Consider the following 25,935-nt stretch of genomic DNA (forward strand, 5'->3'; position numbering starts at 1 on the left):
TTCGCATCACTGTTTCCCTTATATTTTATGCGTCTGTTGCAGTTTAGGATATTTCTTTGTCTAGATTCCCACACGTCAGATTTATTTTTCCTTTAATTGTGTGGGCATTTTAAAGACGTGTTCACTGTCTGAACGTTCCTCGAAGAACTGCTTAACAAATGACATCAAAAACAATAATGAGTGATATCCTATTCATGTTTGAATTTCTGGATCAAGAATTTGATCTGCTTGCTGGCGTTTATGTGAGCTCAAGTCCAAATTGTGATACTTCCAACAGTGCATGAAGACGGCATTTGTATAATCTTCATAATCACAGCGCAGCCCCCTATGGTGCTAGCTTTAATTGCTAATCCTGCGCACACAGAGAGAGGCGGCCTGTATGATTTTCTGCAGTGGTGTGTGTGCAGTTTTGGATGTCATCAAACGCCCAGGAAATAAAGCAGATTTTAGGGCTAAGCCGAGCCCATGTACTGTTGCACGCAGCGCACAGAGTTAGGAAATGTTAACAGATGGGAACCCTGAGGGCTTATTGGCGTGCTAACCCTGCACACATGGGTCAGGGAGTTAGGAAGTGCATGCCACAACTACTGTAGTGTGATTTTTGTTGATTTCATTGATCTGAGCTGAGGTGAGCACAAGGTCAAGGCTCCAGCTGGCTGAGTTTTAGGGATTTGGTGAGCAGTTCAGCATGGGTATCCTTTTTTCTTGATCCTTAGCGCATCAGGTCAGGACATAACATGAGTTTTCTGGGCATTAAGCCCTCTGAATGGATACAAAAATAAAAATAAAACAATTACCTCCCCCTTTAAGTTGTCAGCTATTAATTTTCCTAGCACGTTGGTGGCATTTATGACGCACTCACACACTTACAATGTTCATGGTTATTTGTCATGTGCATAAAGTGCAAGTACAGCAGCAGTGAAATGTGACAGCAGCAACTCCGACTGTATCAATTAGCAGGTAAAATATAAAATAAGATAAAGAGATTAAAATAAAATGAACAGTGTAGATGTATATGTGCACTATATAATGAATGATTGAATGAGAATACAGAAAAAGAAACAGAAAATTTAGTTGCAAATCCTGTCCACTGAACATGGAAACAGTGTTGCTGTTTGAAAGTGTTCCCAGATTTCACCAAAGGCAGTTCTCAACCGAAACTGGTGCATTTTACTGTATAATGCTTTCAAGAGATAACATGTAATGCCCCATCTAAAGCTCAATAATACTGAGAGCCTACTCATGCTGTGGCTTATAAGCTCTTTGTGTCGCCTCTTATGCTAATGTACAGGCCTGTACATAAAGCAGCATTGTGAGATTTTGTCTGTAGTTCCACCCTTGAATAGTTTTAAATGTTATAGTGTGTGCAGCTCTCATGTCGACTTTCAGTTCTGTGCAGATGTTTTAGTAAAAGTGGCTACGCTTTCAAATAAAATGATGTCAGTATCAATTAATTTTATACAGACAAAAAAAAATGAATCAGTACACCTGGCAGGGGGAGGTTTTCAAAGATTTTTTCACAATTGTTCTGGATTTAACTAAGCCAATAGATACCAGCCTCCTATTGGACAATTACTGCACAGATGATGATATTTCAACTGGCAGCAAGTTATTTAACCCCAACTGATACTGATTCTTAAACAACCATGTGGAAAGACACATCCAGTGGCCGTGGAAATGAGGTTAGTCTTTTTGAGAAAGGTCAAATCATTGGCATTCATCAAGCAGAGAAAACATCTAACGAGACTGAAGTAGAAACTACTAAAATTGGGCTGAGAACCATCCAATGCATTATTTAAAACTGGAAGGATAGTGGGGAACCATCGTCTTTAAGGATGAAATGTGATCGGAAAAAAATGCGTGCTGTAATCAAAGCTAAAGGCGGTTCGACAAAATATTAGTGTTAGTGTTAGCATTCGTTTATACACAGGATGAGACGTTACAATCCCTTGTGCCAAGATCCTAGGTAAAACACATTTAGAAATCCAGTCCAAATGAAAACCGACCAGCAGGCTAGCAGTCAGCTACCAACTAGCAACCAATAAGAAGACACCAGCTAACTAGTCTAGCCAAGAGCAGTAGGCAGCATGTGGCACATCACCGAGGTTTTCAACTGGGCATCTCCCTTTACTGATGTTTCATTAAGTACATTAGTTAGTTAGTTAGTGGTGAAGTGTGTGGTTAGTGTGTGCCTCTGTTTGCCCAGGCAGCGTGCTGTATATTCTAGATTAAGATAGTTATTGATGACTGTATTGGGGTTATAGACAGTAGGGGTTGTACACATTAGTCGACCAGTCAGTTTGTCGACCTCGCTGCTTTGGCGTAATGCTTTAAGCATCATGTTGACTACAATCTCATAATGTGAAAATAACAACACAGAGAGCAGTGGGTCAGTGCACTAAACTAGCAACTGTTAATTAAGTGTGTGGAAATACTTGATGAAAAAGCATCAGCTAACGCTAGCAGGGGAACGATCCAGATCCTCTAAACAACAATTAACAATTTCACCAAACGTCCAGTGGTAGCAGAGAGAAGGAGGCTGCACATTAACTATTTATTTGAATTTCAAAGTTATTAGAGTTGTTAAATTTAGTGGAAACAATGCTGGTGCTGAGTTGCAGCCTGTTTTTATACAGACTATACATATCTGAAGCACACAGTATGTAGCTCATAAGTTGTCTGTTCTCAGCGTATGTATTCAGGTCAAGAATGTAGATTTCATTCCAGCAAAGCATCACTTTCTACTGTGTTTTTGTGAGCGGCGCCATCACAGAGTAGTGGACTTTCATCACAGTCAGCTAACAGTCGACTTTAAAAAATCTGAAGTCGCACTAATCCTAGTAGACAGACACCTGCTGTGAGTGCTGTGGTACTTTCAGCTGTACATAAATGTGCATAAATTTAACACCGTTAAATATGTCTCGTCTCTCTGTGGAGAACCGATTACTGTGCGTGCACATAGAAATTTCAAACATTTGCACAAACCTTCACTCACTCTCCTGTGCCCACTCACCCCCGCACACAAACACACACACACTGGATTTGCTGGATCAACACTATTGTGCGATGCACTTAAATGTGGACCTCTGAAACAAACGCCCACAGCTCCCACCAGGCCAAACTCAATTTGATTCATTAGAGAGTTTAACCAATCGGGTTTGGGACGGTTGTGTCAACGGGAAGGTCGGGAAGAAAGGACGAGAGATCATCAAGTCACATACACCCACACAACATACAGACAGGCGCACACACACAAAGTTCCTTTAACTTGACTTTTTAACCTTTTAGCTTCTCTCGAAATGCAGGTCTGAAAGCAAAATTTCTTTTCTGTAATGCACTCACAAAACACAAACAACCTTGCACACACACAGTGTAAACTGTGCTGTATCATAAACATTTCTTCCTTCCTGAGACCCAGACTCACTGCTGGATACTTCTAATGAGAGAGGAAACGGAACTAAGCAGAAACACAGAGGCAATAAAAAAGACAGATACGCCAAACAACCAAAAGTATGTGGACAGGCAATCGTCCACGTTCTTTGAGTCTAGATCTGCTTTTTGGTCATTTGGTTTAGGCCTCTTTGTGTGGTGGAGATAATTTACTGTTTAAACAGGACTAGTGGAAACAACAGCCGGCTCTGTTAGGAAATTATTGTCACGGCTGGATGTGGACTGGACATATATATGATTTAGATGGACTGGAACAATCAGTCCAATCCTTGTTGGTTGGAGGTTTGCCTGCACTGTAGTTGTAGTTTGTCCATGTATTCTTTCTTGTTTTTTTGTTTTTTTCTTCAGTGGTGCAGAGATGATTTGAAATGTTTCGCAGTACTCATACTGAGTTCAATTGCATGTCCGTTTTCAAACTGATTGGAGCAGACAGTGACTCTCTAGTGATTTAAAGAAAATGAAACATGAATGAAGCAAAAGAGAGATGTTAATACTGCTTTCCAAATGATTATAGTTTGCTCTTTTTAAAAGCCAGTTTTCCATATTTTTTTCTTTTCTGTTTTTTTAATAAAAATGGGTAAATTGACTATGAGGAACCATAGCTTTTTCTGTGTTGTACTATGTTTTTCATCCTTGGTTACACTGGAAATCTGTCAAAAAAAAAAATTCCATTGAGTGTTCTTTTTTTGGCTCACCTATGTCATGTCTGCAAACCACTTTCTGGTTTCTGCAAAACCAAGTTAAGCCAAAAGTCTTAGACTGAATCAGGGTACATGTCATGTGCTAGTGGATGTCTTGCACAGGGGGCTCTTGAAAAAAAAAAGTTTTAACCTCAAGAAGAATCGTTGTTGTATAATTAAAGAAATAATGTATAAAAGTTCTAATCTATACATGGTCACTTGAAAATTCTTTAAGCTGTAAATTGGTCTTTGTAAGTGTGTGTCTGTGCTGACCAACCACGGCCAATCGCTGTCTTACACAGAAACAAGGAAACTCTTCCACGTCCCTAATGCTCACTGCAGTTTTCTACCCCCTGCTTTGTGACATTTTGATAGAACAACAAAGTAACTTCTATCCATCTCCTGGCTGCTGACTCATCCGTCACTTCTTACTCCCACTGCTTTGCTACCACTAGTTTAGATGATTCATTTGCTCATTTACATGAGTCCCTTGGCTTTCTCCTAATGCCAAGTTTGTATCTGAATGTCAAGTAGAATGAGACCATGATGAAACAAGTTTCAAGTGAGCCGTAGCTCCCTGGAGCTTCGCAACATGCAATGTTAATTTTCCCTGGCAGGTGATTGGACCTCTCTCTTCCATCTCTGCTCTGGAGCTCCGAGCTTCAAGGCCATATTTGACATTGCGTCTGTTGAGTCTGTTTTCATACACAGAACACTCACACGGCTGTTTACCTTGGAGTAAAATGTCATCAGTAAGTATCACTCATGCTCAGCTAGGTACTGGCTAAAAGGCTAAAGGCTAAAATCTCAAAAGGATGTAAACAAAAACCAGTGAAGTAACCATGAAATGCATAATTTAGAGGCAATGACCAACAGCAGGTACTGATGCAGTTGATCGACAAGCGCACCGGCTGAGTTTTGCCTTGTACTGGTCGTTTTGTATCTGTTTAAAGTGCAGTAAACTCTGACGGCCTGAAATCTGGCGCCGTTCGTTTTCTTCAAGGCAACTTTCTTGCATACTTTAAGGAATAATACATAACTAATATGTGTCCTTTATCTGTCCTTGTCTTTAAATCAGTGTCACTCAGCCAACACCATGAGCAAAAATGCTGTGGACCAGTGATGCATAATAAACCGAGTGAATGTTTAGAAGCTTCAAACACCAACTTTAGGGTATGAGTTTAATTTAATTTGCTCGATTCATTGTCTTAATTAGTTTTGAGATTGAATTTCATTCGGTTTACTTTTTTCTCTTAATCACACCAATACAACCATTTACCGGCTCAAATGTTTCATACTCCCTCCCTCCTCTTTTTCCTTCCTTCCGCTTTTCCTTTTCGCTCTTTCATCTCTCTCCCACATTTATTCTCCGCCTTTCTCTTCCTCATGCTTCGCCTCACATTTCTCTATTCTTCACTCCCCCATGTCTCTTACCCCACCCCCCCCGTCCCTTTTTAGCTTCCCCATACCCACTCTCCTTTGCTAAATCTCTCTTCTTCAACCTTCATTTCCTCCATTCTTCTTCCCCATTTCTTCTCCTCACTGTTGTCAGCCCTTTTGAAGCTTCATTAGTACTCATACCTCCACTCTCCTTTTGCTAAAACCTGTTACTGTGCTCATTTAACTCATCCTTATTTCCCTTCCCTCTTCTGTCCTCCGTCTGTTTTTTTTTCTTGTTGGGTCTTCTCAGCTTGTGCTCATTAGTTGTGTCGATGAATGGAGAAGATCGCTGTGTGACGTTCACTGCATTTGGTTTACAAATTCTGCCCTGTGATCGATTGAGCTGGTCTCATGTGATAAAGCAGCAGGACTTTGATCTGCTCTGATCAGAGCAAACACGTCCGTTGTTCTTGTCATTGTTCTTTGCGTCTAATGCAAATAAGAGGGGATAGAAAGGATTCATTCCTTCCTTTGAAAGAGAATGATTTGACATGTCCTTTAGTACGAGTCCCATCCAATAACATGAATGGATGAAGCTTATGACCTACACTGCAGCCAACCACTAGGGGGCACTCCACGTACTTTTTCTCATTTTTCATACTTTCCCCGAAAAACTACTGGGTTTAGTGCAAGTTATTTATTTTTTTGTTTGTTTGTTTTGTTTTTTCTTTTTTATTAGGTCTTCAACAGGGGGTCTGCGATCCCTACGGGGTGCATGGAAGTACTGCGGTGGGGGTTGCAAAATCTTTGGTTAATTAGACATTTTTCATATATATATTTAATCCTTGCCCAAATTTAAATTTCTGTAAATACATTTTAACATGAATCTAACATATTTTAGTAAAGGGATAGTTTAATATTTAATGCAATGATAATAATAATGTATATTTATAAATAGCACTAGACCGAGTTTAATATACACCACATATAACAGGTAGGGGAACCCTACTTAACCTCTCCATCAGTTTGGGGTCCTTGGCCTGACAAACTTTTTAATGAATTTTATTCACCGAAGCGTATATTAATACACATACATGACATTTCCCTCACATTTGAACTCACAGACTAGAAAGGACAGGAGGACACCGGGTCCACTGGGCGGCCATATAAGTCGCCCCAAGGAGGAATTTAGGCATTAGGGGCTTTCTTCAAGGCCTCTTCATCCATGAATGTGTAGGACATTTGAACCATTGTCCTTACTGTCCCAAGTCCACATCTCTAACCACTAGTCCCCCTTCAGTCCTTTTGATATGAGTCAGCAAAACTTTGTCCAAACTTACCAGGACCATCATTCTGAAACCCACACGGAAACAGTTTGTTCTCATTTCTTATCCCATTACAGAAACATGATTTATATCTGTGCGCTAAGGTCTTGGCATGTGTGTGGACGTTGATTGAGTGCTTGTTTGCTCTATAAACAAAGTCTGCTGAGACACTTTCGGCCTCGAACTAAGGGCCCTTTTTCTTTTTTTCTCCGGTACAAGGAGTAGCGCAAGTGAAGCTCAGACAGTTCGGTGATATACTGACCTTGAAACTTTCACTATGTGGTATTTTGTTACCAAGCACAGAGTGCACAGGTGGAAGCTTAGCTGTGTCACTTAACCTTTAAATGAAAAGGTAGGTAGGTAGGTGGATGGATGGATGGATGGATGGATGGATGGATGGATGGATGGATGGATGGATGGATGGATGGATAGATAGATAGATAGATAGATAGATAGATAGATAGATAGATAGATAGATAGATAGATAGATAGATAGATAGATAGATAGATAGATAGATAGATAGATAGATAGATAGATAGATAGATAGATTCTGGACTGGACTAACACCACTTATTTTATATCTGCTTTCCCTCTCCAGATACAAGTCTCTGCGCATCCCTCCCTCCAAATCCATCCATTTGGCAGTCGCCTCCGTCGTCCATCTCTCCAGCATGTCGCTGAAGGTCCAGACCAGCAATGTGACCAACAAGACAGACCCAAAGTCCATCAACTCCCGGGTGTTCATTGGCAACCTGAACACGGCGGTGGTGAAGAAGTCGGACGTGGAGAGCATCTTCTCCAAGTATGGCCGGGTCCTGGGTTGCTCAGTGCACAAGGGCTACGCCTTTGTCCAGTACGCCAGCGAGAGGCACGCAAGGGGGGCGGTGATCGGGGAGAACGGGCGGGTGCTGGCTGGACAAACACTGGGTGAGTAGTGTGGTGCAGGAACAGTTACAGCTTCAGCAGTCGTGGGATATAAAGGTTCAAGACCTCTGTTTCAGATTCGTATAAACTGTATATAATTGGGGTCATAGTGAAAATCATCAATGGGTCTTGGGTATGTTTGGTTACTTGCAATCAGATCGCTCCAGACACATGTTAATAACATGTTTGAACGGACCCTAACATCTACTATGACAACCCCTAAGCGGCATTACGCTCATCTTCTTCATGAGTGTTTACATATGCCGCCTCTATCCAGCCCTCTTACTGCTATTACCGTGCTATAAAATATCCGGGGGAGGAATGAGAGTAAGTAAGACGGAGTGTGCCTCCGAGCTGCAGGAGTGGTTTTCTCTTTCTGCCTGTTCCCCGGGAGAAGCAGGAAGAGATGAGCTGTCAGCGAGCTGGTGTGAAGAAACTCAACTGGTTTATGTTCAGTCACTGCAGAGCTGCGAGCACATTTCTCTAATAGCTCCTCTCAGAGCAGAGTGTGTATGAGAAAGAGCGTGCACTTGAATGAGTATAACTGAGTAAGTGTGTGTGTGTGTGTTTATGTGCAGGAGTCTAGCTTACTCTGGGTTGAAAGGTTAATTGCTAGCTCGCTGACAGCGCTCGTCAACATGTTTAGATGAACATGCACAGTCAGTTATACAGTGTACGCTTCCCTGAAGGCTCCATTTGTGTGTCTAAGTGTGTAATGTAGGATAAAGCTGTGACAGCTAAGGGGCTGCTAAAAGATGCTTTCTGCCCCGCTGCAGCTTTTGTCTGTGTGTGTGAGTGAGAGAGAGAACGTGTGTGTGTGTGTGTGCTGCAATAGGAATCATATAAAGTCCACCTTCTTTTTCTACTCCACTCAACTACCTCTTGGCTTTCTTTACAGGTCTCTCTCCCATTCTCTGTCTTAAGTTGTGTAGGTAATTTCAGCTTTGCTGTGATGCTAAAGACAGATATATTTTAAGACACTTTTTCCACACCTAATGACTTCATTCGGAGCCCAAGATCGTTTTACAGCGATTCTCAAAACTCTGGCATTTCTAACTCACTGTTATGAATAAATATGACAAAAAGATGATGATTTTTGCAGATAGACTCAGAATGAATTTTGTCTAGCCATTTGAAAGAGACCTTTAACCCTTTATGGTGCAAGGAACCATATATGGTCACTTCAGCACACATTTTAAATTGTGTCCCTGTGCCTCTCAGTGAGGTTTAGAAGCAGGTGGTTTTCATTCAGCCAGTCAGAGAAGATCAAGGAAACATTTTCAGGTCAAATCGGGTTCTGCTGTGGTCTGCTAGGTCCACCTCTGCATGAACGCTGAGTGTAACTGCTTTATTAGGTACCATGAAGAAGAGTGTCCTAATGTTGTGTTAATGTGATAATGTGTATGTTGACAAGTGGTGGCCTAAATACATGTTCACATTCGTTTACCAAGGGCAAGGAACCACATATGTTAAATTCATTAAAAAAAATTGAAAACTTTCACATAAGTACAAGGTACATAGACTGCACATAATAGCTTAGTGTTATCACCAGCTGGGTAGAAAAGTGGTCAGCTGGGGGTTTCTTTAAAGTACCTCTCATCATTTTCTTTGTGTGCTATAAAGTGTCTTGAGACATTGTCTGTCGTTGAGGCTATATAAATAAAATAATTCTGAATTGAATTTATCGAGGATTCTTTCTTAGAGGATTTTGATCCTGTTATTCACTGATCATTTGGGCTGAATCCAGTCAGCCCTCAGGCTGCTGGTGTCAAAAGTGCTGCTGATGCCAGAGTGGGGGGAAGAAGTTCAGTCATTAGCATGAACGAAGCGGATCACTTGTTTTCTAATCCAGTTTCCTCGATGTCTTTGGAGGAAAATTTGGTAGTTAAGACACTGGGATGGCATTAGACAAACGATGTTCAAATAACTTAAAGGGGCAAACGACAAAATCGTTTTTCAGGTTTTGTGTTTCTTAGCTTGAAAGAAATACCTGGCTAACGGCAAGTGCAGCCAAGAATTCACTGTCCTGTTTTCCGTGCTTCGTTTTTGGAGGAGATACGACACAGACACAACAAGGAATTGAAAATATGCATCAAGTTCGGAGTTAGCATTCAGATGGTGCAGTGGTAAGTCACACTGGTTACCAAACAGCATGATTTTTTCCATAGCGCAGTGTTGGTTGTCATACATTTGGTACGTGAGGATTCTCAGCTAAACCTACATAATTTGAGTGTTTTTATTTTATTATTATTTCTCAGTAGTTGCACTATGTGTTTTGCATTAAAACACCAACTGAGTGTTGATTCAGTTATTGCCTTCAATAAATTTGAGAAGGTGAAAATTTTCTTACATTTGGGTCTTGTCATTAAGGGGTGATGGTGGCTCCCAAAGCCAGACCAGTTCAGAACCACTGATGTAGAGCACAAAAGAAATATAGTGTAGCTGTAACTGATGTAATTGTGTGTTGTAAGTGATGTTCCTTTTGCCGCTGCGTTAACTATTTAATCAGTATTATGCGTTTGTTAGCTCACCCACCAAATTCACCCACCAGCCACCACTGGTGATATGACTGCTTTACTGCTGACCTGAAGTCTTTAAGATCTTGTTCATTTGGTGACTTGATTAGGCTTGTACACACTGCAGGAAGTTGTTGCTCGGTTATGAAAAGGTGTGCTCTGAGTCAGCTTTGAGTCAGTTAACTTAACCTTGGAGCACAACAAGTCTTGTATGGAGTGATTGCCTCCGTGTGCATGTTGAACTGCAGACTACATCCCAGTCTGTAATGTTAGTTTAATTTTTAATTTTTTGTTAGTTTGTTTTTAACTTTTCCCTATAGGCTATTGATTCATATATATCGACACAGTGTGTCAGGTGTGTGCGTTCAAGGTCTTCTCCTTTGAATAGCAGGACCCTGCAAGTAAAATCAACAATGCATTCGATGCAGCAGGTGAACTGTGTGTGTGTTTTATCCTCTAGGTCATAAAGAAGATAGTCAATAACTAGTTTGGTTGGATGAAGAGGTGTGCGTGTGTTTGTGTGTGTGTGTGTGTGTCTGCGAACCGATGGACTATTTCCACACCTGGCTACTGTCAAGGTTTTGGATCCCTGCCCCAAAAGCAAACACTTACACAAACACACTGCACACACATATTCCCCTTCAAGGTAAAGTTAAAAGGTTTGAATCTACAGCCTTTGGTTCCTGAAAACTCTGTTTCTGTCCCTGTGCTTCCCTCCACCCTGTTTTTATCCTGCCTGGTTCCTTTGCTTCTCTTCGTCCTGTTTCATCTTTTAAAAGAGCTGACAACAGTCATTTTATATTCATGTAATTCCCAGTAAATAAAATGTAAGATGTAAAAATGTAAAATGTACATCTTATCCATGTTTGCTTGTGTGGCGCGATGCCTCAAGGGATTGTTTGTGTGTGCGTGTACCGTAGCCAGGAATTAAGTGTCAACAAAAACGAATGGAGCTTTGGATCAATTGAGGCCGAGAATTTATGTGATGCTTTTATTGGCTTACGGGCATCAGCTGTTATATTAAACCTTCACAGGAAGATTAATCAGATTTGTACTGAATGTACAGAGTGGCCATTAAAACCTGTAAACAAAATAATAAAAAAAATCACTCTTCTAAACTGCTTCTGCGGGCAGTGTTTGCTGTTGTCGTTCCTTTGACCACACCTGTGTTGTGTTTTAGGTTTTTGCTATTCCTGTTAACATTCTCTGTAGGGTTTCCATATTCCCTCAAACCTGGAGTATTTTTTTTTCTCTCGGTGCTCTGGCATCGTCCTCCCACTGTCCAGAGACATGCTTGTCAGGTTAATTGGTGGCCCTCTAGAGAGCAGGGGCCACATACAACCAAGTAGTTTTGCTCTTTGCAAATTCATCTCTCTGGTCAGACGAGGCCCTCTGGCGTGGCGGGTTTGGCCCACGGGCTGTATGTTTTACACTCCCGCTCCGGTAGATAAGCTGTTGTGGATGTTGTTGCCTCTGGCTCCAAAACACCAAACACGAGGTCTAGAAACGGTGGCTAGTGCTACCACCCAGGAGTCTATGATTTTAACTTAATCCACCAATAGTTTCACAGTGACAGGAATTATACTTGACTTCATCATTTTACTAAAATCACAGGTCAAACCAATTCAGACTTTTAAGTTCTTTTATTTAGCCCTCGATGCAGTGTCTGTGAACGCGGTGTTTGTACGCCATCCAACTTTATTTGTGGTGATGAGGATGATGAGGAACAACAAACAGAACTAGAACTGCTTTTGTTCGTTGTTGTTTTGTGTTTTAACTTTTCTGCTGATTATTTATGAATGTGAAGCTGACATGATGCCAGTTGTGTGACTGAATTATGCTGAAACCAGTGGCAGAGCACAGGTTTTGTAAAATGGCTCAACAGCTTCCTCTAGTGGGAGAAACAAGACAACACATAACAAACTTAAATGGAAATTTACATCCTATTTTCACCTCTCTCCTTTCTTCTTATACCTTGAACCTTGTTGTGACAGATATGGTGTATATTTGTTTTTTATTGGAACAGAGGAATTTACTTTTTAATTTAATTTTAATCATCCTTAAAACTCCTCTTTTTCCTCTGTTTTTTTTTTTTATTTTTTTTTATTTTTTTTCCTCCCCAGATATCAACATGGCAGGAGAACCGAGGCCAAACAGACCCAAAGGCCTGAAGCGAACAGCGGCTTCTCTCTACGGGTACACCGTGCCATTAATTGAGTTGATTGTTGGATTGATCTGTGCGTCACTCAGTCTGTCACTCTTTCTTTCTGAGCAGATATTTGTGCCTTTTTGTTTGTGTGAGCACTTTAGGAACATGCTTAAAAAAAACAAACAGTTCACTTTAAAAGCCCGCAGGAGGAAGACAATGAGCATGAATGTCCTGAACACAAGAACAAATGCAGGCACTCACGAGGGACTGAGAACTAGCAGGCTTTAATTGAAGAGGGCCAGGGCTTTAAAAGCACCTACACTGCATAACAACACCCTGCGGAAAGTGGAGGGCGAGACCTGTAGGTGTTTTATGAACAACAACACCCTGAAGACGTCTCAGACTTCTATTTTTAATAGCTCACCCTCGGTCTGTTAAAAGCTGTCTCTATAGGAGTACTTGAACTTAATAACAAGCAACAATAAGGTACCTTGTTTCTTTTACATTAGTGCTATATATGACACTGTCAGTAAGGTGCATTTTATAGACACTTTATTGCCACAGAAGGAAAAGATTCTCCAAAAACACTGCTCAGTCACATTCAGAGTACGGGTTGCATGATTTCAGATTCTTTAAAGTCGAGTCAAGGTGACAGCTGCCTTGTCTTCAGCTCCGTTTTTTGATATAAAACAGACAATGTTTTTTTTGTTTGTTTGTTTTCTCCGTGTGTACACAGTTATTAGGCCAGGTGTCAAAGTTGTTATTGTCACGTGATCAGTGATTAGTCAGCACGATGCTTAAAGCATCACGGTATAGCAGTGAAGTCAACAAACTGACCAGTCAACTAGATGTATAATTGCACTGCTTCATACAGTCGTAATGTCTGACAAAGGTGATTATTTTTAAAATGATTCAGCGTTTTCATTATAAAAGGCAAAGTAACACCCTCTAAATCAGGTGTAAAACATCTTTCTTCTGCTCTGTAATTGAATTGAGTTGCTATCCGATGATCAAAGTAGTATCAAAAATAATCCATTTGAAACACTGTAGCAGCAAAAATTAAAAGATTTAACAAGGCTGCCCTGTAACTCCCTCCAGGTTTGTTAAATTGAGGGATGAGTCATTTCAGTAAGTTTGATCAGTTTTATGTGATTAATTAGGGAGTTTCAGTATAGATATATTACACTTTGATGCTTTGTTTAAGAGCGGCTTGTCTTCATTCTATGCGAACTGAATCACTGTGCATCCACAATCCACTTGCGCCAATAGCCCAGGCGTGCTTATAGCATTCCTAAAATGTGTTTGTCACCATTAAAAGCACTGCACATCATTTTACTCCGCCGCTCAACTCCGTTGCTTTTGCCAGATTCTCTCTTGTTTTTTGGATTCTTGCTCTTGCTCTGTCTCTTGGGGTGAGATGAAGTATGTTGTGGTTTCTTTGTCGCTCCCGCACAGTTTGAAATTATTGCCTGTTTCATGCTTTTTCATCTGTTCATTTGTATGTGCATCTTTAAACTGCACGGAAACCCCGGAAAGCTTTTGTTCCCATGTGTTTTTTTAAATGTGGTTCACTTATGCTTGTGTCATGAAAAGCACTACAGCACGTTTGTTTTCGTACAGTCACTATTTCCCGTTGTGTCTTTTTCTTTCCTCCCCCCAGTGGCTATGAGTTTGACTATGATTACTACAGAGAAGACTTCTATGACAGGTAAGAGGCAGGATACGGCTTCGAGCCAGCGAAGCTTAAACACATGGACTCTTGGCTCTTCTGTTTTCAACTATGAACAGGAGGTTAATCATGGTAACCTCTCGGAGACCCCAAACTGAATGAGAGTTACACATGCCTCTATTAGGCAGCAGCAGAACAAAAATATGGTTTTGAGGCACTTCATTGGATTGTTGTTATGGAATGTGAATATGAAGACAAAGAAAAACAATTTTGAGGAGATATGTTCTTAGACCAAAAACATCCCAAATATTACTGGAAACATGGCAAATGAAGCATGTGTACTTTCACCTTAATATTATACAAGCGTACAATCTTAACTTGAGTGAAGCAAAGAAATGCCATTAAATACAAGACACGTCAACTCAAAAATTGAAAGTAAACTAACATAGTAAGATTATTTTAATCTGGTAAACAACCCGTGCTTTTCCTCTATCCACAAATATTTTGTCGAGGAATGTAGGTCTGGAGTTGCTCCACTGGGAATGATTATGTCTGGTAAAAATCTGACAGTCATATCATTTGGGTGTGCTTTAGATGGTGACGACGTAGTCAGTCACATCATAGAAAGGCCATTGTTGGGCCCTGATTGGTTGTAGGATTATGCAATTGCGTGTAGAGCTTTTCTGTTCTCTGTGTCAGTTGAAACAGGCCCCATTATGAAATCCCAACGGCATGTGGCTTTTCATAATCTATGTATTCATTAATAATAACAAGACGTTATTTGCTATTGCCTCTGAAATGACTTTGACATATTACATTTAGCTGGTTTAATGAATGAAACCTCAACTCCTTGAAGGGTAATGTAATAAAGGATTATGAATGCTGGAGGTAAGTTAGAGCACTAAAAGATGAGTATATTGAGATACGTTGGAGAAACGACCTGGTTGGTATCGTCTTTGTAATCATTCATTATAAAGACAATAGGAGCATTGACTGATCCCATCCATTTGCAGGACGGTTCATTTGTGGAAGGCTGCAGATTTGTCTTTGACATCAGACGCAATGTTGATGGCGCACCAGCTGTAGCAGGTGTACATGTGCTGCACACTCAGCTTTTAAAATGATGTGTCTGTGGGTTAAAACAAATGTTTGTCAAGATCCTATTTTTTGCAATTGTATGATACAGCTCCTAATACTGAAAGTAAGTCATGGGAATACTCACTTGTTGTTCAAAAATGCAAAAATGGCAAAACAACCCTTCAGCTAGCTAGCTAACATTGGCTAAGGCTGCTCAGACTCCACTGTAGTGGGTCGCCACTGTAACATATTATGAGGCTTGCTCATTGCTCACTGCTACTGTTAGCATACCATGAAGAGGTTTGTGAGAGGGTTTCCGGCTAAACGTGGAGCTGAGGATGAGTCTTCATTAACTCAGAACGCAACTTCTAAAACAAAGAAAAGAAAATATAACGATGCATACAGCACATCAACAGTACAATGGAGGGTAATGAGGAGAGGCCACAGTGTGTTGTGTGTCAAAAAATATTAGCTTCTGCCAGTTTGAAACAAAACAGGTTAAAACACCACATGGAGAGAGCATATCCAAAGTAGGACAAGCCAGTTCATTTGGCAAAAATATCTAATATCAAAATATAATTTTGTATTATCTACAAAAGATGGGCCTCATAGAGAGGCTTTGGGAACCACTGGTCTGACGATTGCAATGAGGATTCACCACATGATTCAATGTTTCAGGTTCGGGAGTCAAGCCTCAGTTACTGGAACTGATTGGACAAGTGGAGGCCTCTACCGGAGTCAGACCTGATGTACTAACTAATAAACAAACTTTTTGATGTGTGTAATGTTACCCTAGAAGATGTCACGAATCCTTACAGCAATCAGGTATCAGCAGAGCTGACAGTTAACTAGATTTAATGCAAACATGGTTTATGTCTTTCATCGTAGAGGTACGGCCTACAAGATCTCAGGCAAATATTTTTCAACCAAGGATTATCTCCCTTAGGAGCATGTTTTTTTCACTACTTGCCTTTACTTGCCTTTTGATAAGGACTATCTGAGTAACATCTGGTCATTTTAAGTCCCTTTAAACTGACCTCTGCGGTCACGTCATGTCACATTGTGTAAACCATTACCTCTTTTATGAGGCCAGGTGAAGGTCATCATCAAAGGCACTGCAGTTTTGGGTGTACAAAGGAGAAGCTGCATCTGCACTCCTGACAATCCTCATACTTCAACCTAATCTTTGGACCAAGCCATCTAGATCTCAACTGAGTCTGACGAGCGTTCGGGGCTTTGAAAAGTGTACAGACATACAGATATGGCCAGCTGACATGAATCTGTGCTGATGCGTCTACTTGATCCCAGATGTCCACGTATCTGTCTCCTATCTTTGCATTTACCCTGAAAATAATAAAACAATCGCGGGTTATTAAGTGTCATTATATGCAGAGGTTTGGAAACGTCTGTGGTACAGAGGTTTTGGGTTTCACAAAAGATGGTTCTGCTTGTGGGTGAAAAACAACTCCCCCGCATCCTCCTTTGACTCCTGTCAAAACGTGTCAGGCTTTGTCTGGTTCGAAATAAAACAGGCTAATGATGTGAAACGGGGTAAACTCCATTTCGCCATCTCCCAAAAAAGAAGAGTGGGTGTTATTGAACACATGTCGTGTCCTCTGGAGCTAACGTGGGACTTTCCAGTCCTGCGGGGATTTTTTATAACCACTGTAAACCCTTTCTGTCACTTTTTCGGGAATGTGAGTTATATCCCCTGTTTTCGTGCCAAAATCTGAAGCATGACATTGCACAGATAAAGTCCGTTATTTCGGTAATGGATAATGCGACTTCGCTCTCCTGCACGGCAGCACAAATCAAACCAGGACTACCCCGATATACTGCAGGGCGTTGCCGGGTTTTTGAATGTCCAGGAGTTATGATAGTATCTCCGTTTATCTGTAACTGAAGATTGATAAGTCTGTAGCCTAAGACGGAAAACCATGTAAATTTATTTTTTAAAACGCCTCTCTTACGGTTGTAGACATAGCAGTTGTTGCAGAAGAGTTATTCATCACTCTGTCTTGATCACGTGATGGATCTTGTCAGCGGTCTCTTGTGTAGTGATTAGCTGGCGTCTCATGTTCCAGACTCACATTGTCACGTTTTAATTTAGTCAATGTTCTGTGCGCTGGCATTACTCTGTTAACGTTAACATTAAATTTAATAACGTCACAAAAAAAACCCTAGTGGGCAGTGTGATTTCTGAGCCACCAGATTGAGATTCTGTTCGTACTTCAAACAGTGCATGGCGAATGGAACCGGAGCTAAGCCTGAGTACCACGTAGACAGTGTAGGAAGCAGAAGGGGAGGAAATGCCCATTGGACCAATCACAGTTGTTGCAGTCTGCTATGACGAAGGGTAGGGAGGTACTCACGGACCTATTTTGTTGTAAAGTCCTTGAGCCTGACTTAGCGGATGACTGCATAAAGGCGGGTGCTTCCCATTTTCTCAAACAGTGTTGTCTTGCAATTGTCAAATACCTGAAATGCAACAAGTTTGTAATGTCAAACTGTCTGCTTTAAGATTGGAGCTACATGTACATATAACAAAAGCTGAATTGCTCCTCTTCTAGCATGGGGCACAAAATAATCAGTGTACAGCACAAAACACATTTTTAGAGGACCCTTGATTTAATTAGTCTACATGTTATTGTGGGTTCTCTCCAGCTTCCTTTCACAGTTCAAAGACATGCTTGTTAGGTTAAGTGGTGATTCTAAAGTGGACATAGGTGTGTGTCTCTCTATGTTAGGTAGACTGGTGGTCTGTCCAGGATGTACCCCACCTCTATACAGCTGGAATAAACTACCACCCTGCGACCCTCCAGAAAATGAATGAACCAATCAAATTAGGGCAAAGCAAATAGCTCTTCTTGATGCACAGCACAGTAGAATGCTTATAAAAAATAATAATAAAAAAATTACAGTATAGACCGCTTCACGTATGTAAACAACTTGAGGTATTTTGTTCATCTCATAGCCTGTAAACGGCGGTTAGTATATTTCAGTGGGCTATTTTGGCACGAATGGAGTTCACAGATGGGGCGAAGTCTGGTCTGTTTTTATCAAGTGAAGCCTCTCCAACAAAGATATTACATGAAGTAAGTGGAACCACTGTGGAGGAAAATGTAGTAGATGCAACTTCTGTTTGGACACCACTGAAACACGCACGTAACGTTAGCTCGCGGTCAGCATTAGCATTAACCTGTAACGAGTCCCCTAAATAAGCATTAACGTGACATAATTTCAGTCACGATTTATTGTAACTCATAATGTTATCCAGGGTTAAACTGATGATGCATTACATATTAATCTTATCTGATATGAAGTGTGCGCGTTTAATCCAATCCTTTCTTTTAACCAACCCAAAATTGTCTACGAGTGGCAGTGGCTGGTACGTGATAAAACTTTAAGTTAGTGTTTTTCATTTTTCGGCTCCAAAAAATACAGCAAAATGGCATTTCTATGGTTGAAAGTGACAGTGTTCCCCTCAAGCTTCCCTCTGTTCTGCCTCTAGTTAACATTGTGACGTCACAGTCATATAGGCCATGAAGGGGTCTATACAATAAAATACAACATTTTTGCAAAACATTATTGCAAAGTGAGTTAATGTTCAATCTGAGGTCTGAGCTCTTCATCGCATCGCTAAAGTTTAACAGTGTAAAGGAAACAGGAAAAATATCTCCTTAATGCCGTCACATTCCCTCCACTGAGCTTCTACAATACACAACAGTCAGGGATGTTTTTCTGAGCTTTAGTGAACAATCTCGCTGTGTTAACAGTTGTTGAAACACACTGGCCAGCTGCACTGCAGAGCTCCGGGGCTGATTTACACTCGTCGCAGCTGGCTGTCTCACACCCTTTCTTTCATTTTTTAGTCCACAAATGTACCATAAACAATCCAGACCCCATAAGTATTTCTACAGATATACACACAATATTCACACAGACTTTTTTCTTTGGCAGATTAGGTTTGACATAATATGACGGAAATATAAATATTCTCAACTTTATTTTTTATTTCTTTTTCTATTTAACCTTTTTTTTTTTGTTATTTTCCTGTACATTTAAAAGAGCCTAACCAATAACACCTGAGCATAAACCACAGTTTATCTGTCTCTTGAGGTGAGAGGAAATTCCGGGTTTGGAGATCCTCTCTGTTGCAGAACAGTTTGTCCAAATGGTGGAATTAAATTGTCAAATTTCACAATATGATTTAGCATGATTTCTTTTTCCGCATGGTAGGGAAGCAGAGCGGCTTGCCATCTGGACAAATAATCTGTGTTGATTATCGGACCACACTGCACACTTTATGACAACCTGTAGCGATCTCATCTGATCTAGATTCCCATCAAGCTGTGGGAGAGTGCAGAGGAGATTTTGGACCTGGTAGTTATTGAAAACAGACCAAAACAAGCAGCAGCTTGTCCCAGAAGGTTAAAGCTGCACCACATCATTTCTATAGCTTGATGTAGTAAAGCGATAGGAGGTCAGTGTTGCCAGAAAGGTTGAACTGAATCACCACGTTTGACACAAGTCTCTCAGACTGTCATCAATTTTCATGACCCTGGCTAATCTTATATTGTGACATGTTTTGTGATGTGAGTGAATGGAGGCTTTTACTTTACCATACGTTTTTTATTAACTATGACCGAACTCTAACCTGGAGTTCACAGATTTCTTTTTGGGGCCCACATTATTCACACATTAAGTCACAGTGTGATCTGACTTGGATTATGCTGTCCAGGGTTTTATTATCCAACTTGGACAGTGTTATTAGTTTATTATGCTTGATTTTTACGCTGTCCTCAGTGTACCTCAAGTGATATCAAATCAGACCAGTCCCACCCAAATAATGTTCCTTTGTTGTAGCCAAATCATTCAGGAAGGGGAATAGTTGCAATGATGTCCAAGGTGACCGGATCAGTGGCTAAGTACCACAACCAACTATTTTAGGAAATGTTCATTTATCAGTGCAGCTGCTTCGGATGTAATCCAACCTCTTTACTATCTATGCATAATAAACTGACCCCTCACAATCACCCGAGTCAGTAAATCTGGTGCTGCAAATCCAGAATAAAGTGGTACTGAATGTCACCTGATATCTAAACAAAGCTATAACAAAGTCTTCTGTCTTCTTCAGCTGAATTTCTTTTACCTTTGTTTTTGATGTATCATGACCCCGACTATGGAAAGTCTACACCTGCTGGGGTTGATAATGTTAAACAAAAATGTACAATTCTGTCATTTAATATACAAGAAATACAATGGAATGGAAAATTCAATATTTAAATTACATTTCCCATTTGTGTTGAAATGTTGCTTGCCCTTTTTTTTTTCCAGAGCAGTCCAATATGAAATCAGTAATGTAATCAGGAATGTTCCTGACCAGCGCCCTTTCCATGCATTAAGACGTTCCCGACCCACTGTATCTTACAGGAATATCTCGATTTGGCTGATTTGCAGCCTAATTATGTTATTATTGTTGAGCATACATTTAACAAGCGGGTGAGGAAATCTGGCTTTTATTCAGCCTATGATTGAAATATGTCCTGGCTTGACCTACAGGCTTTTTATTTTGCGTTAACTTAAGATAAATATGGTGAATTAAATTATATAAAAAAACGAAATAGTCACAGGTTTTAATTAATATTCTGTAACCTTTTAACCCCGCTCTTATTATTACACAGATGCCTCACAGCAAGAAGGTTCTGGGTTCGTTGTCTTTCCATGTGGGGTTTACATGTTCTCCCTGTGTCTGCGTGGGTTCTCTCTGGGTACTCCAATCCAAAGATAAGCTTGTGAGGTTCATTGGAGATTGTAAACTGGCCGTAGGTGTGAGTGTGAATGGTTGTCCGTCTCTCTCTGTGTTAGCCCTGAGCTACACTGGAGACCTGTCTGTAAGCGGTTAAAGATAATGAATGAATTATTATTACAGCTTCAAATTCTTCCTGACAGAGAGGAAAACAACTAGATTATTGTTTCAATATATACCTCAGTTCAATTGAGCATGGTCAAGTAGATGTAATAATTGGAAGAGGACATTCTCCCAGCCCTCCACATGAACCACCTCCAATAACAAATGTTGTGCTCATGCTGATGTTTCATAAGTCACTGGAAGTCGTCATATCATTCCAGCTTGGTTGGAGACCTTTCATGTTCATATAATTTGCCTCAGCAGCTTTTTCAACCCAACCCTCTTAACATGTCGAACATGATATATATTTACTGAACCCAACATAAGACAATAAAAAATCAGTCTTGCATGGTGAGACTTGAGCTCCTTCCTGTGAGATTAATCTGACCTAACCCTTCTTTAAAAATCTGAAATTAAATTAAAATTTAGAGCTTTTCATTAAAAGATGAATATATATTTATATTTAAATCCCTAAATCTTTTAAATTGCTGGAGTCTCAGTGAACACTGGAGAAGCATTGCTTTAAATCTGCAGGGGTTGATGTTTCATTAGCAAACTACAGCGAGTTCTGCACTAGTTAATCAAGAGTATAGATTTTACGCAACAATAATTAAATGGTTTTGAACTTTTAATGACGCTGTTTATCTTCATAAAGGCAATAACGCAGGGCAGCCACGTGGCCTTGCTGTTTTTTCCCAGAAGCTTCCCCCCAAGCATTTAGTACGGGCGAAGGGGGAATCTGGATTTACACGGCTGATATTGTTACATTAAAAGGGTTTTTGATGATTATACGCTCCCAGGAAAAGGTTCAAAATAAACACAGTTTGAGCCAGGCATCCTTAAACCTCGGTGCTTGTCAAATTCAAGACCCGTGTGGATGGTGCGTGGCTTTAACTGTAGCTGTGAGCATCCTGACGTTTTGACAACCGCGACCGAGTGTGTGAAATCATGTGGGATCGTCCTGTAACAAAAGAATGAAATGTTAGTGTTTTAAATACTGATTTACCAACAATACAGTTCTTCCAAATAAATGTAACATTTTAAAATCATTCTTGATTGATGATGATGGTGGTCTTCAATTTTTATTTTATTTTCCTCAGCCTCTTTCTTTTAACCTTTCACATACTCCTCAGTTCTCAGGTCTTTCCTTCATTTCCCCGCCCTTTCTCATTTTTTCTCAACCCCCCTTTCCCTTTGTCCTCTGTCTGTTCTCCTGTCCCCTCCTTCTTCTTCATTGTCTTTCCGTCCCTCTCTGTCCCTCTGCCTTCTCTTCAGGTTGTTTGAGTACCGTGGCAGGGTGTCTCCAGTCCCTCGGGTGGTGCCGGTCAAACGTCCACGGGTGGCGGTGCCCCTGGTACGACGGGTCAAATCGCTGCCAGTCAAACTGCTGGCACGTAACGCCTCAGTCCTCCCCACCAGCAACGGAAACAAACAGAGATGTGAGTTCCAGCTTCATACAGTATGTATAAATCATAGGTCTTGAACAGGGGGTCTGCTGCCCCTTGGGGGTCCGTGGAAGTACTGCAGGGGGCGTCGCAAAAATCTTTGGTTGATTAGACATTTTCTATATATTTTTTAAATTTTCCCCGCAAATTTAAATTTATTTTAATAGTACACATTAACATGAATCGAACATATTTTAGTAAAGGGTTAAATGGAGGCAGGAGACGTTATCTTTCAGTCAGCACTTCACTCATTCAGCGATACAGGAGCTGTCTCAACCGCGCACGGAAGACCCCGCCCCTATCGCTGCTGAGCCAATCACGAGGCCGCATATTAGTGCAGGTCCCCCACAATTGGCCGAGAGCCTATTCAGTCCCAAGATAAAATTACAAAGCAAGCTACACTATTAGCAGAAGAGAAGATAACAGTGCATGGTATATATATAGGTTGTATATATGTATATATATTGGCAGTTGCACGGCCACCCTACTGTTGCACATGTTTAAAATAAAAAAAATAATATTTGAACCTGTGTATTATTTGAATAGTTTAATATGACAATAATGTATATTTATAAATAGCACTAGGCTGAGTTGAATATAGAACATATGTAGTCGGTAGGGGGTCTCTACTTAATCTCTCATCGGTTTGGGGTCCTTGGCCTGAAAATACCTCTGGTATAAACGAAAGGGCTCTTCTGGTATGGTTACGTCATGAATGCAGTGAATTCTCAACCTGCTTTTTTTTTGCAAGATGTGTTTATATTTGCATAAGACAGTCATTGTGTGCAACATCAATACATTACTGACAAAACATGTCCTGTGCGATACTAAAGGAACTAAGTAAAATTTAACTCTTACTCTTTACTTTTTGAGGTGGTTAGCAAAACAATACTGATGCAGAAAAATCTTTAAATGTAAATATTCTGAACAAAAAAGTGTTACATTCCAAAATAGTTGAATTGAGATCAGTTTCAAGATGCAAATAGGAAATACAATAAATTACGTGCAAGAAACTAGTTTAAACTGAGTCTAAACTCAGTATATGTTTGTGTATCAGTAGAATCATATTGATATTCTGATGCCATCAAACACTTTCTCTACGTCTACACGTCTTTCTTCTTCCTTTTCCCTTCTATCAATCTTCTGACTTAAACCTCCCGCTCGTCTGGTGTTTACATGTCAGTGGAGGGTTCAGACATCGGGGACTGTTGTCACTTTATTTTTGCCTTCTGCTCATTAAACATTCATTTTAATCTGAAGAGAGGTGCTGACGCCCTGTCAGCTGCTCTCACATTTGAACCTGTCTTTACCAACAGCAGTTTTCAGTTATGCTGACCCGCACAGATTTTTTCTGTGCAGAGCTCACCAAGCAGCTTTTCATGTCACTGATTTCAGTGTCTTTCTGTGCTCTCATCAAAGTTGCATCTCAAATAGTTTTGAACAGTAGTATTGTATTTTTGTCCTTCAGCGCTCACTTTTTGAAAGCTTAGAATAAAGAGGTTGTGTTCTGTCTCCATCAAATGCTGCTGTAAATATTACTATAAGCCCTGATTATGCGAAATTAATATTTTTAGTCCTGTTTTCAGATTGTTTTTCCACCCACTTTTCAGCCCTTATCACGATCTGTCCTGCTTAAAAGGGAAGTGGCCCGTACGGGGATTGAACCCGCAACCTTGGCGTTATTAGCACCACGCTCTAACCAACTGAGCTAACCGGCCTCTGTGTGACAGGCCTTTCAGACCCGTGCGGTACAGAGAAAACATGCCAGCTCACACAGAAAGACCCCAGTCAACCTGTACTTAAAAAAGTACAGTAGTGTACTTAAAAGATTTATTTATCACTGGGTTCATCTCAACCTGTAAGAAACAGTAGTTTTCCAGTCTTGGCCGACCTGCTTTTCTCTTGATGCTGGCATATTTATATTTTATGTGTATTATAAAGTGAAAGTATTTTTTTTTTTTCCGAAATACCTGGAACTTTCAAAATCTGGTCCATGTTTACAGTTCACCTCATCTTGTAAGAGTGTAATAGCTTTCCAGGAGCGGTGCATGTGAACTTACCATAATAACCCTCTATTGGGTGTAAAGCGCAACTTCTCCGCTGTAGGAAACTGTTGGATTTTTTTTCGGACGTAATTACGGTAAAGTGCTAAAGTACCACTGGTGACACATTGCATTTCAGAAGGATGAAAACATGTATTACCAGTAAGCAATTCATGTTTTCATGATTTGCAATTTGTCGGGAGCTGTGGAGTAGTGGTTAGATGTGCAGCTTGGTGCTGAAGGTTCGTCAATTCGAATTCTTTTATTGCTGTTTGCACAGTTCTTTTCTAATGATATAATGTTTAACTTTATTCTGTCTAACAGAATAACATGAGAACTGCAATGTCCTCAATCTATCTACAACTTTAAACTTTGAAATTGATCTTTTCATTTTACTGAGATATGTTGAAGTGGGTGTGGTAATTACTTCTGTCTCATTTAAAGAAAATCATTTGGGACCAGAACTCCAGAATCTATTAGCTATCTGATTTCAATCACTTCAAATTATTCCAGTATATGTCATTTGATTTTTAAGTGTTTTGCTTTAGAATAAAGACCCTTTGCAGAAGCACACATCTGAAGGTGAGGAAGACTCTTTGTGTATTTTAATGCTGTTGAATTTTATAGCCACAGTCTGCAAATATGCACCTGTGCAGAAAAAGGTTGGTTTTGCACCAACAAGCTAATAGAGATGAGGCACAACTGAGAGGAGATGGAGAAGAAAAAAGGAAGAAATAAGGAAAGAATGAGAGTGGAGACTGGAAAAAAAATATGTACATCATTCAAATAAAGTGATAAATATTGTATTTTGTATCAGGTTTCCACTAAAATATGTCAACATTTTCTTTTAAATATAAATCAAATTGAGAATAATGGGAACAAATGTAGTAGTTCTTACAGTAAGTAGATTTTTTAGCATTTTTTGGAGCACTGAGCTGAAAATACAGATGTACCAGGGTGACTGATCAAGGATGAGTAAGTTGTCTAAAATTTACTGAGCACGGCGGTAATCCATCTCTCAGCAGGTCATCTGGCTGCACTGGGGCTAAATCTGGAATCGATATTTGTGAATCCCGAAAGCGGACTCCTCGTGTTATTTAGTGATTCCCTGACTTTCTCCCCTGGTGTTTCTAATATGCCAACGCTTCAGCTATAGCAAATAACAAGAAAACTGAACTGGTGCGTTTCCACGGGTTCCCAGAAGGTGAAACTTTGCTGTTAGTGGAAGATTGAGTCCATGCATTCCTCCTGCCGGGCTATCAAAAGACACCTGGGGGTGTCATGGGGTGGAAAATTGTTGGCATGGTGGTGTGATTGCCCTGCAGGCTGGTGTTAAATATGGAAAATGAAATGGGGGGTCATTACA

The 25,935-nt window shown here is 40.4% G+C and overlaps 1 protein-coding gene and 1 non-coding gene across 4 annotated transcripts in view; one reads left to right on the forward strand and one right to left on the reverse strand.

Annotated features, from left to right (window-relative positions):
• The window catches only part of raly (RALY heterogeneous nuclear ribonucleoprotein), a 119,185-nt gene that overhangs the window by 75,104 nt on the left and 18,146 nt on the right, over window positions 1-25,935 (forward strand). For all 3 annotated transcript variants that reach the window (XM_047584125.1, XM_047584124.1, XM_047584126.1), the window contains exons 2-5: window positions 7,435-7,763; window positions 12,400-12,472; window positions 14,086-14,133; window positions 22,358-22,521. In XM_047584125.1, the coding sequence (XP_047440081.1) occupies window positions 7,508-7,763; window positions 12,400-12,472; window positions 14,086-14,133; window positions 22,358-22,521 (541 nt within the window). In that variant the 5' untranslated portion in view covers window positions 7,435-7,507. The remainder of the gene's footprint in view (window positions 1-7,434; window positions 7,764-12,399; window positions 12,473-14,085; window positions 14,134-22,357; window positions 22,522-25,935) is intronic.
• On the reverse strand, window positions 24,172-24,245 carry trnai-aau. The gene has a single exon. It is a non-coding gene; the product is annotated as a tRNA-Ile (tRNA).

Source organism: Mugil cephalus, chromosome 4 (genome assembly GCF_022458985.1).
Source record: "Mugil cephalus isolate CIBA_MC_2020 chromosome 4, CIBA_Mcephalus_1.1, whole genome shotgun sequence".
NCBI lineage: Eukaryota > Metazoa > Chordata > Actinopteri > Mugiliformes > Mugilidae > Mugil > Mugil cephalus.